The sequence below is a fragment of the Talpa europaea genome, assembly GCF_964194135.1.
Source record: "Talpa europaea genome assembly, chromosome: 15".
Taxonomy (NCBI): domain Eukaryota; kingdom Metazoa; phylum Chordata; class Mammalia; order Eulipotyphla; family Talpidae; genus Talpa; species Talpa europaea.
This window is the reverse complement of record NC_140083.1, coordinates 7,499,109-7,511,149: the sequence shown is the minus strand read 5'-3', so window position 1 is coordinate 7,511,149 and position 12,041 is coordinate 7,499,109. Positions and strand designations below refer to the sequence as shown.

General features: G+C 52.9%; 1 protein-coding gene across 3 annotated transcripts in view; it reads left to right on the top strand.

The window, feature by feature from the left end:
* Positions 1 to 3,377: 3,377 nt before the first annotated feature.
* TOM1 (target of myb1 membrane trafficking protein) overlaps positions 3,378 to 12,041 on the top strand; it is a gene marked incomplete at its 5' end in the record, with an annotated part of 33,185 nt that continues 24,521 nt past the window's right edge. For all 3 annotated transcript variants that reach the window (XM_084256453.1, XM_084256452.1, XM_084256451.1), the window contains one exon: positions 3,378 to 3,429. In XM_084256453.1, coding sequence (XP_084112579.1) covers positions 3,378 to 3,429 — 52 coding nt within the window. The remainder of the gene's footprint in view (positions 3,430 to 12,041) is intronic.

Sequence of the window (12,041 nt, the reverse complement as noted above, 5' to 3'; positions counted from 1 at the left end):
TGTCTCAATCCTCTCTGAAGTCTTTTTTTTTTCTTTTTTTTTTTTTAAAGATTTATTTATTTATTTATGCAAGCACTGGGTACAGTCAGAAGCGAGGGAGGGTGAGAGAATTCACCAGAGCCAGAGCGGAGAGCAGAGCAGGCAGAAGGACCGAAGTACACCGCTGAGGGGAGCAGCGGGCGGCAGGAGAGGTCTGCATGCCATGCGGGACCCTCCTCCGGTGGCCCGGACCGAACTGGCCCTGCAGAGGCTGACAGGCAGCTACGGGCAGCTTCACAACCCAGCGCTCAACCGCTGCGCCACCGGGGAGGCCCCCTCTCTGAAGTCTTAAGCGTTATCCCTTTACAAATGAGGAAATGTAGATGCAAAAAGTACTGCTCTACGTTTTTACAGCGAGAAGATGGCAAAACCATAGTGAACACAGGTACAGTTCAGTGCCGCAGTCACTTCCAAGTTGAATCATGTATAATTCATCAGACTCCATCATCATCTACCATATTGAGCAAATGTGCTTGTCGGAAAACTATCTGAGCTTTTTTCACTGTTCACATGTCCTTTTGTCCTAACAGGCCTCGCTTTTCTTGACATACTATCGTCTTTAAACTTTAGAGGCATTGTACTTTGGGTTTTGCCTGAAAGTGCTTAAGGACATAATAGATTACATTTATGCAACTTGTCAGTATTATAGGACTTAGAAGCTTTAGCAATATTAATATTGCTAAAATACTTAAGAGGAAAAATTAAGAACAGATTTTTCTTAATTGTTTTCTCCTTATTAGCACACACTTTTTTTTTTTTAAAGATTTATTTATGCTTACAAGAACTGGGGTACATGCCACAGGTAGGGGGGGGGTGTGAGAGGATTCACCAGAGACAGAGTGGGGAACAGAACAGACAGATTGACTGAAATACACTGCTGAGGGGAGCAGTGGTGGAGGCAGGAGAGGTCTGCTGCACCATGTGGGTAGCTCCCTGGCTGGGGATCAAACTCATGCTGTGCTGCAGTGGCTGCCCTTAGCCTCATAGGTTGCATCTTAACCCCTTGTGCCACCAGGGAGGCCCTAGCACAAGTTTTTTTTTTTTTTTTTTTTAAGATTTTATTTTTATTTATTTATATAAGCACTGGGTACAGTCAGAAGCACGGGAGGGTGAGAGAATTCACCAGAGCCAGAGCGGGGAGCAGAGCAGGCAAACTGAAGTACACTGCTGAGGGGAGCAGCAGGCGGCAGGAGAGGTCTGCCCACCATGTGGGACCCTCCTCCGGTGGCCCTGGAGCAGTCGGAGATTGAACCGGCGCTGCGGGCAGCTTTGCAACCCAGCGCTCAACCGCTGCGCCACCGGGGTGGCCCCCCCAGCACACACTTTTAAAGCCTAGTTTTAATCAGTTTCGTAGTATGCTTGATATTTGTCATTTACATTCTTCTTTAAGATTATTTATTTATACAAGCAGTGGGTAGTCAGAAGTGTGGGAGGGTGAGAGAATTCACCAGAGCCAGAGTGGAGCAGAACAGGCAGAGTGACGAAGACACTGCTGAGGGGAGCAGCAGGAGAGGCAGGAGAGGTCTGCCGTGCTATGTGGGACCCTCGCCAGCGGCTGGGGATCAAACCCCGCTGCAGAGGCTGCGGGCAGCCTTTGCAGCCCAGCGCTCATCCACTGCACCACCAGGGGAGGCCCTGTCGTTTACATTCTTATCCTGTTGACAAAATCCACACTTCCATTTCTGATTTAATACTCTGCATGGAGTTACTGTGACTCCACATCCAGTTTGGGGACACATGCGTTATTTCTGCTTTTGTATCATGAATGACAAAACTTAAGGCAGTTTTATTCTTGGAAAACCAAGATCTGCCCATAATGACTTTAACCAAGTAAAGTAAGAAGGCAGGAACTTATTCCCACCAACATGGGGATGTTAAAAGTTGTTAATGGAGGAATTCAAAGGAAGTGCATGCTAAGTTACACCCCAGACGACCCAGCAATGTGTTTAGATGAAGACAGACAGAAGGTTATCTGACTTGAAGTTCATCTTCAATGATCATGGCCCTTACAGTCCAAATAACACTGAAAGAACACTTTCAATGTCATGCTCCTTATTTCTAGACAAAGCATGGACACGGTATCCCGGCCTTCATGAGGCATCAATACTAGTGGGGCGGAAAGCACTAACAAGTCTTGAGCATGATTAAAACACGTCAAACCGCAAGGATATATAACTTCCGTAAAGTCTTCATATTCTACAATAAAGATATCAGGCCCAGTGGTTGCTCAGATGGGTTAAACGTGATTAAGTACTAAATTTGGTTTTACACTATCCAAAAATTTGTTTAGTCAATACTGACCTTTCAGATTTAAGGATCACGAACACGACGCCTAAACAAACACTAAAGCGCCCTGGAGTGGCTCGGACTACAGCAGCACTGGTCACTGTGTCTCCCGGCGTGGGTGTGAGAAGAGAAAACCCATCTCGGGCGGGTCACATCCGAAAAGGCGCCCAGGGAGGTGCTGGAAGGAGATGCTGCAGTTGCAAAGCTGGGGAGGGCCTCTGAGATCCTTAACTTGCAGCGCCCTGCTGGACTTGGAGGACCCCCAAACTCGGAGGTTAAAACGTATCTCTGCCTTTTTTTTTTTTTTTCTTCAGAAAAATCTTCAAATTCTCAAAGGAACCGCTAACCTTAAAAAAAGACAAAAAACTGAAGCGTCTCCTAACTCCAGCATCCGGAGAAAACGCCTCCCTGTTAGAATCATGCAACCGCTAACGGCAGAGACGGGTCCCAGGCCCCGAGGCGCCGCCGCCTCCAGCCCCGCCCCAGCCGCGGTCCAGGGGGGCGCTCGGAGCGTGGGGGCGCGAACCCCTAATCTGTGCCTCCTATTTGAGGGGATACAAGCCGGGCGCATCTTTTCGCGGGGAGACCTCCACACAGAATACATTCCTGCCGGGGACACCCCAAGCCAGAGCTGTCACGGAGGGCGCGGGTGTCGGGGGGCCAGTCCCCGCGGGCTGATCCCGGGGAGCCCCGCCGGGTCGCGCCCCCTCAGACCGATTTTCCCATCAACCGAGGGCGCCAAACCACGCCCCCAAAGCCGCGCGCCGGGGGCGTGGCCCGTGGGGCGTTGTTTGAACGGCCACGCCCCGTTCCGGCCCTCGGGTCGAGCGTGAGGTCCATCGACGCCAGGAAGCCGCCGTGAGGTCATCGCCCTCCGCCTCGGGGCGCCCGGCCCTCACGTCAGGGGCGTGGCCCGCGGCCACGCTCTGGCCTCCCGGCGCCCCGCCCCCCCGCGCTCCTCGCGGCCGTCGGGCGCGTCACGTGACGGGTCGGCGGCGCCGGCGGTTGCTGTCAGCTGATTCCCCGGGTCAGTGGCGGCGGCGGCCGTGGCGATGGACTTTCTCCTGGGGAACCCGTTCAGTTCTCCGGTGGGACAGCGCATCGGTGAGTCTCGGGAGCCCCGCACAGCCGCGCCGCGGAGCTGCGCGCCCGGCTCCGGCCCCGGGGGGCGCCGCAGGTCCCCAGTCACACGCCCGAGGGAGGCGGGGAGGGAGCGGAGCTGGCGTGTCCCCCACCCCCGGCCTGGCCCCGCCCCGTGTCCCGCCCACCTTGACTGACAAGAGCCGCGACCGCTGAGGAGGCCTCAGCTTGTGATGGATGCTTACGGCCGCCAATAGGCACGGAGGAAGGGCGGGCCAGCGGCTCAGCCTCAGTGCGGGTGCCGGGGTCGTGAGTCTAGGGACGAAGTTTCGGAGGTTCAAGGGGCTGCGTGTTTTGGGGTCCCTGCGCCCCCCGACGCGCTTTCCCGGCCGGAGTCGCGCCGGCTGCGTGCTTGTGACCGCCCTCCTGGTCGCCGGACTCTCCGGACGGGGATCCTCGAAGGGGTCAGAGATCCATTCTCCCGGGGCCCTGGGACCCGGGCTCGGGGTGCGCGCGGGATGCGCGCGGGGTGCGGCGGAACCGCGGCTCCAGGCGGCCCAGGTCCCGGGACGAGCTTGCTTGGGTTGCTCTCACCAGCCACCCTCAGCTCGACCGCAGAGAGGGCGGATCCTCGAGCTGGACGTGAGCTTAGAATCCACCTGACTCGGCCTCCCTTGCTCTGGCAGATGGAGCAGCCGGCCGCGCGGCCCGGCTCCCGGCTCGGGTGACCCCCGCGCGGAGACGCCCTTACTAATTCTCTGACGAGGTTGCCTCACCTGTAATTAGGGATTAATAGTCCCTGCCTCTTTGGGATTGCTGTGAAGATTGAATTCCTTAACAAGTATAAAGTACTTAAAACAGTGGCCGGCGGGTCACCAGTGCGGTGCAAGAGAGAAAGCGGTGCTGTGTGTGATCGTTGTTGCTGAGGTGCCACAAAGCCGACGGGGGGAATGCCTGGAAATGGCTGGGTCTGGTAGGGGCTCACTCTGCGCACCAACCCGGTCCACCCACAGATCATGGCCCAAGCAGCACACAGGTGTCAAGGGACAATCTGGGTGCACCCCTTCTTGCCTGGAGAAACCACAGGCGGTGCTATGGAACTCTTCCCTCTTTTTGATGGTTTTTAACCTTAAATCCGGAATGGAGAACGTGGATCTTTAAGACAAAATATTCTTTCCATTCTTACTGTCTCAGTAGCCAAACTTCACTGAAGTCCCTCCACCCGACTGTGTTGTAATCGTCAACATGGCTGTTTGTGGCTCTTCTGAGGTTTTGTAATCAGATATCTCCAAGAGGCAGGTGGCAGCACAGGACTTACACACCAGGAAGCTGCTCTCTCAGGACCCTGGCCTCTTGAACCTCTCCCATCCCCATCATAACACACACACACGTGCGCGCACACACACACCCCTACACACACACACCCCACCCCACCCCCCAGTGAGTCATTGTTTTAGAGCCAAAGGAGAAGCCAGCTCTCCTCTCTATTTCTTTTTTTTTTTTTTCTCTATTTCTCCAACTGCAGATACCACTGCTTTTATCACATGCCAAGTTTGAGACTTCCTACTAAAAAAAAAAAAAAAAATCTGACCTTCAAAATCAAATACTATTCCTGATGCTTTCTTGAAAACGTCACCTGGGCTCTGGACTTTGGCTGATCAAGGAAAATTTAGTTTCTCCTCCTAGCCTGAAGGGTTGCAGCTCCTGAGCAAGAAATACTTTGTCCAGAGCAAATGCTACTAAATCAAAATACCTTAAAACTCAAACCAAATTTTACTGTTGGAAGAGTCTTTTCCTTGGGGATTTTCTAACTCAGGGTCCTCTTCAGAATCCCCTGGAGGACTTGTTAAAGCCCAAAAGGTAGGGCCCCACCCGCACATCTCTAGCTCTGTGAGTCTGGAGTGGGTCCAATGATGTGTATTCTAACAAGGTCCCAGGTGATGCTAATGCCTCTGGATTGGGAACCACACATTGAAAACTTCTGTTCTAGTTTGTCCCCTTCGAGTTACATAGGAGTAGACAAATACAGAGAGGGGTGGTAGCCTGTAATTCCCCACAACCTGTGACATGAGCTCCCCAGAGCCATTGAAGTTTGAACCAAAGCTGAAAGAGTCTAAAGGCAGAATTAAATGGAGACTAGCTACCAATTGTTAATGTCCTCAGTTTTCCATATTCTTTCAGATAAAGAAGTGGAAGTACTGCCAGTGGGCTGTGACTATTGATGACCGAGATTAGCTGCCTGTATTTCTGTAAGCCTGCCCGCTCTTTTACTGCAGGAGTAAAATGATTTAAAGTCTACTGCCACCATCCTCTTATTGAGAGTAGAGCCCTGAGAATTGGCCTCCCTGTGCGCAGTGGCTTCTTCTGGTGCTTGTCCTCCTGCACACACCTTTGTGCTTGCTGCCCCCTCGGCCTGAAGTGCCTGCTCCTATGTGCATCCTTCAAAGCCCCAGTGATTATCACCTCCTCCGTGAGGCCTTCCCTGACCTCCTCAGAGCCCATCATTGCTCCTCTTCTCTCCTGTCACCATAGCTCCCCTACCTTTGGACTGGGGATTATAACAGCCTCCACCTGCTAGGTGAGCATGAAGCGAGATGCTCCCCCAGAGAGTACCTGGCACATTGTCAAAGGGCGGGAAACATTAGCTCGTTTTATTATTTCCACGGTCACTAGTCCACTAAAAAGCACTGTCGTGTTCTGCTAGCAGCTGTGTGTGTGTCCACAGCTAGACTGCACTTCCTGAGTACATGGACCCACAGCAACTAGTTTGGTACTTGGCACGTAGGAAGAGGGAAGCAAGGAGAACAGGAAGGTCACATTCTTTAACCAAATACCATGTGCACATGCCATGCTAGTATCCTAGGTGTTAATGTGCACCATGACCCTACAGGTTTTACTGTTTTCCCCCATTTTACAGAAAATAAGTCTGAAGGCAGGTATCGCTTCCCGGGGTCTTGCAACTCTGAGGGGGCAGAGTCCAGACCCAGGTTGCTCAGCTGCAGGTCCTCTCTAATCCCTCCCCTCCCTGCCTCTGGCTGATCAGTGCTTGTTGGGATAAACTTTAGTGCAGCCCTCCAAGATCCAGTCATCGTTCTAGATTTTTCAAAGATTGTCTGTCCTGATTAGGATGCACACGGACTGGTGTGTGTCTCCAGGTGCTCTGATCTGGAGCTGCCCGAGGGTAGCAGCCTATGGCTAAAAGGATCCCAGATAATTAGGAGGAGGTGATGTTGACACAGTCCACCTCTCCAGGGATTTCAAAACCCTTTCCAGGTATTCTCTGAGGACAGAGCTGACTGACCCTGACAGATGTCAGAAGGCAGCCCATTTTCCATTCTGAGTCAGAGGCTGACTCATGAAAGTAAGCTGCAAGCAAGACACTGTACTGGGGACCAGACCCCCGAAGTCAGGGTGTGGTGCTAGCCAGATGTAACAGGAAGAGTGATGACCCTGATGGGGGTAGACAGGAGAGGGGTGAAGTCAGGATCCAGTGAGAGATCACAGGTGCTAGTCGGGAGGGAACCCCTCAGGTCTGGTGGGGTGCTATTGTGGGAGGGATGAGCTATAAACCCAGCAGGACACATTGTGATGTCATCGAGGGGATGCTGGGCTTGCAGGCAGGAGACCTGGCTGGGTTCAGCTCCCTGCTCTGTCACTTCCCTCCCCAGTACCCACCCCCTTCTTGCCCCTCCCCATCTCCCTCAGGACTGATGCGGACAGGAAAGGATTGCTACCAGAAGCAGGAGGGAAACTCCTGGCCTCATGATAGAACTGATCCCATGGGCCCAGAGGGCTGAGTGCAAGGTTACAGGAGAAGAAGCAAGGCGCCAGCATAGAGGACCATCCCCGCCCTTTCAGAGATGGCGTGGTCACAGCCACTTCCCCCGCCCCACTGGAAGGGGAAGGCCAGAGGGGAGGGAGGTCAGCACAAGGTCCTGCACTGGCTGGCAGGGCGACCTAGAACAGGATCTGCAAACTTCCCCCCTCCACCTTTTTTCTTTTTTTTTTTTTTTTTTAAGATTTATTTATTTATTTATACAAGCACTGGGTACAGTCAGAAGCACGGGAGTGTGAGAGAATTCACCAGAGCCAGAGCGGGAACAGAACAGGCAGACTGACGTAGTACACTGCTGAGGGGAGCAGCGGGCATGGCAGGAGAGGTCTGCGCGCCATGTGAGACCCTCGCCGCCGCCGGGAATCAAACTGGCCCTGCAGAGGCTGCAGGCAGCTTCGCAGCCCAGCGCTCAATTTTTCATAGAAGAACTGGGGTAAAGGCCAGAGGTGCAGGGGCTAAGAAGACTCACCAGAGACAAAGTGGGGAGCAGAACAGGCAGACCTACTGAAATCCACTGCTGAGGGGAGCAGCGGGCAATACAGGAAAGGTCTGCAGCGCCATTTGGGCCAGCTCCCTGGCTGGGGATCGAACTTAGGCTGCAGCCGTGGTAGTGCTGAGACTTAACCCCTAGGCCACCAGGGAGACCCAGGATCTCTGAACTTTTGCGGGAAAGGGCTTGATAGTAAACTGTGGTAGCTCTGTGGGCCGGGTAGGTGTTCACTGTCCTTGCAGGAAAGCAGCCAGCGACCAACAGGCCCGTGAATGGGCAGTGTATTCCCATCAGACCTCACAATTCCAGTGCTGACATTGGAATTTCATGTAGTTTTCACATCATGAAATGCTCTTCCTCTTTGGATTTTTTTTTTCAACCATTTAAAAATGTGAAAACCAGTCTTAGCTCATGAGCCATACAAAAGCCACTGGACTTGGCCTTGGGCTCAGAGTTTGCAGACCTCTGGGTTAAACCAACTAGTCTAATGACAGAGGACAGTGTTCTTTGGAGTGGGGTCCCAAGCACCTACATGAGGTGCTTGCGGGTGTGCCCCACCCCCCAATCCAAGTCCGAATTTCACGTGAGCCCACACACGTGAAGCTCCCCAGTCCACTCATCCGTGTTTGGGGATAACAAGAAATAATGTCATCTGGCAGCCTGCTACAGGGTCAGGCCCAGGGCGAGCCCCAGAGCCAGACCAGAGGCCTGAGTCCTGCCTCTGCCTTCATCTTTGTTGCCTAGAGCTAGTTCCTTAACCTCTCTGTTCTGGAAAACAAGGATAACCACAGTCCCCTCAGGTGGGATTTGTACAGCATTAGGAAGCACCTGGCCTGGTGCCTGCCAGACAGTGGGAACCAGTTGATAATTGTTAGCCAGTGACTTTTCACGGGTGGCACCCCCTTTGCTGGAGCATGGTCCAAATTAGTGGCGAAGCCAAGAGCCACCCCAGGGCCCTGACTCCCGGGCAACCTCTGTGTTGGCCTCAGTGTCTCTGGTGATGAGCAGTCGCTGGCTGGGCGGTGGCCACATGCAGGGACAGGTCAGGTTCCATGCAGGCTGTGGGTGGGGCAGCCCCACTTGGGAATGTGATCCTGCGCCTGACCCTGGGGTGGACTGCTGAATAGGTTTTGTTCCCTCACTCAGCTCACAGAAGTAGAGAGAAGTCCCAGATTTTTCGCTCTTCTGGCTTTAGAAAAAAACAAAAACCCTCAGTGTGTTCTCATTAGCTTGGGCGAGTCCCCTGTGAGAAACGGGGGTCAGACAAGTTAACTCTCTAACTCCCTTCAAGGAGGTCTCTAGCAAGGTGGTGCTTTCCAAATTCTGCTCGGTACCTCCTTTGTCATTGATTGGTCGCGCGCTGCCTTGAGTTTCATTTTCCCAATGGTTGCCTTTTAACTGGCTCGCCTTTTAAAATTTCTCCTCATCTTGCGTGATTATATTCATTAAACAGTGACTTTAATGAGTCAGGTCATAATTTGCTTTTTTTCCCCTATTCCACATTAAAGCAAATACGTGGCTCATAAAGTGTAAGTTTGCCCGTGAGCCCACCTGACGTGATCCTGGGAGCACGTTCTGGCCCCTCAGATGTGTGCAGCCTCAATAGGTTCAAAATTTGGACCCTGCATCAAAGATTTGGGTTCAAGTGCCCGCTCCGTGCTCTCCCTGCCGTGTCCCCAGGCAAGTGACAAAACCCTTGAGAGACCTCAAAGGACATGGGAAGCTTGGCAGTGATGGGGCCCTCAGCACACTGTGGAGCAGCTGCCTTGCAGGCCTCCAGCTTCAGGCTTCGCTCCTGAGCAGGAGGAAAGTAGAGGAAGAAAGGGAGGAGCGGAGCGAGGAGCTGCCAGGCCACCGGAGGCTGCAACCAGAGTCTTGAGGACAGACAGAGGTGTCCCCTGGTCCGTCGGAACTTGTCCAATGGTGACGCCTGTGTGCGCTGTTCATGTAGCCATCGGACCACCACAGGTGCTTGTCCCACGAAGACATAGAAAGGAGTCCGTAGACTTTTTAGATAGCTAGCAGAGAGAAGCAAACTTTATTTAAGAAGGTAAGAAAAAGTTTATTTAGAGGAAAAAGAACAAAAGCAAAGACTCCAAGGCAGCATTGCCAAGGAGGGGCAAAAGATGCTGTCATAGGTCGTGTCTGGGGGATATGGATGTTTCTCCATTCTGAGATCTCATCATCCTGCTTTGTGATTGGCTCTTCCTCCAAGTGGCTGTACTCCTCTGGGCAGATGTGCCCATTTTCCCAGCTCTTACCGTATAGTTTTTTGTTTTTTTTTTTATAGAGGCATGTTTTTTTTTTTAATTTATTTGTTTTGTTTGTTTGTTTTGTTTATACATGCACTGGGTACAGTCAGAAGCGCGGGAGGGTGAGAGAATTCACCAGAGCCAGAGCAGGGAGCAGAGCAGGCAGAAGGACCGAAGTACACTGCTGAGGGGAGCAGCAGGCGGCAGGAGAGGTCTGCACGCCATGTGGGACCCTCCTCCGGTGGCCGGGGAGCAGCCGGGGATTGAACCGGCGCCGCTGAGGCCGCGGGCAGCCTCGCAACCCAGCGCTCAACCGCTGCGCCACCGGGGAGGCCCTCTTACCGTATAGTTTTTTTTTGTTTGTTTGTTTGTTTTAAAGATTTATTTATTTATTTATACAAGCACTGGGTACAGTCAGAAGCGCAGGGGGGTGAGAGAATTCACCAGAGCTGGAGCGGGGAGCAGAGCAGGCAGAAGGACCGAAGTACACTGCTGAGGGGAGCAGCGGGCGGCAGGAGAGGTCTGCGTGCCATGTGGGACCCTCCTCCGGTGGCCGGGGAGCAGCCGGGGATCGAACTGGCGCTGCAGAGACTGCGGGCAGCCTCACAGCCCAGCGCTCAACCGCTGCGCCACCGGGGAGGCCCCGTATAGTTTTTCTTTTTAACTCCCCTGTCCCATCCCAATTAGCCTTAAATTTTAGCCTTAAAATTTACTGCCCTCATTAGCCCTCTTGAATTTCTCTGCCCTTATCTCAGAAGCCTTTTTTAACTCTCCAAGTCCCTGCCTGCACTGTGCTTAAAGCTGCCTAATTAACCCTAACTTGCCCTGGGACTCAGTGGCTGCTGTGTAAACCCAGAGTGGTTAGCTTTATGCTGGGGGTGGGGTGGCGGTGGCAGAGCTTTAAGTGTCAACCTGGCACCCAGATGTTTGGTAAAACATTCTTCTCAAGGTATCTGGGAGAGATGAGGCTAATGAGTGGACCTGGAGTAGAGCAGATGACTCTGCTAGTGTGGGTGGGCCTCATCCAATGCCTTGAAGGCCTCACTCCCCAGAAGAGGGAACTCTGCCTGTAGATGTGACTCCAGCTGTGTCTGTCCCCTGGGTCCCAGGCTGCCGGCCTACCTTACAGAGTCTGAACTTGGTCAGCCTCCACCATGGCCTGAGTCAGTCCCTTAAAACAAACCTCTCTCGATACATGGAGATGGGAGACGCAGAGAGAGAAGGGCTGGGGGAGCCTTAGGGCTGACTGAAGCGCCTCCAACATTCACAAGAGGGGGAGGCAAAAAGAATGTCTCATCTGCCCTCACGCGCCATGTCCCCACCAAGCTTCCTCTTACCTGGACTTGTCAACAGCACACCTCCCGCACCGCCCCCAACTGAAGTTTTTATCAGTTAGGTACTATAGTTAGTTACTTTGGCTTTAAAATTGTGGGTTGCAGAAGTAATACCTTCTGTAAGGCATTTAGAGTTCCTCTTGAGGCCTGTGGTTCCAAAATAGCAAGGGAGTGGCACTAGGGTTTTTGAGGAAGGACTGCCTAGCAACTTAGGAAACTGCTGGAACTTTCCATGCCAGGTCTGGAAAGAGTTGCTCACTTAGAAAATAGGCTTCAAGGGCCTCCCTGGTGGCGCAGCAGTTGAGCCTGGGCTGCGAAGCTGCCCAGCTGCCCACAGCCTCTGCAGCGCCGGCTCAATCCCCCGGCCTCCAGTGAGGGTCCCACGTGGCACAGCAGACCTCTCCTGCCGTGCCCACTGCTCCCCTCAGCAGTGTCCTCCATCTGTCCGCCTATTCTGCTCCCCGCTCTGGCTCTGGTGAATCCTCTCACCCTCCTGCGCTTCTGACTGTACCCAGTGCTTGTATGAATAAATAAATAAATATTTTTAAAAAATAGACTTCAAGGCAATATGCTGGCTGAAAGATAAATGGCTTCATCATATATATAATTTAAAAATCTGTCTTGTTGGAGTACCTGAAATTTTCAAACAGTTGTGGTGCTTGCTCTGTGCTGGGTAGAATGCCATGTGCTGGGGTGCATTCTCTCGTTTCCCCCTCTGTGGCTCT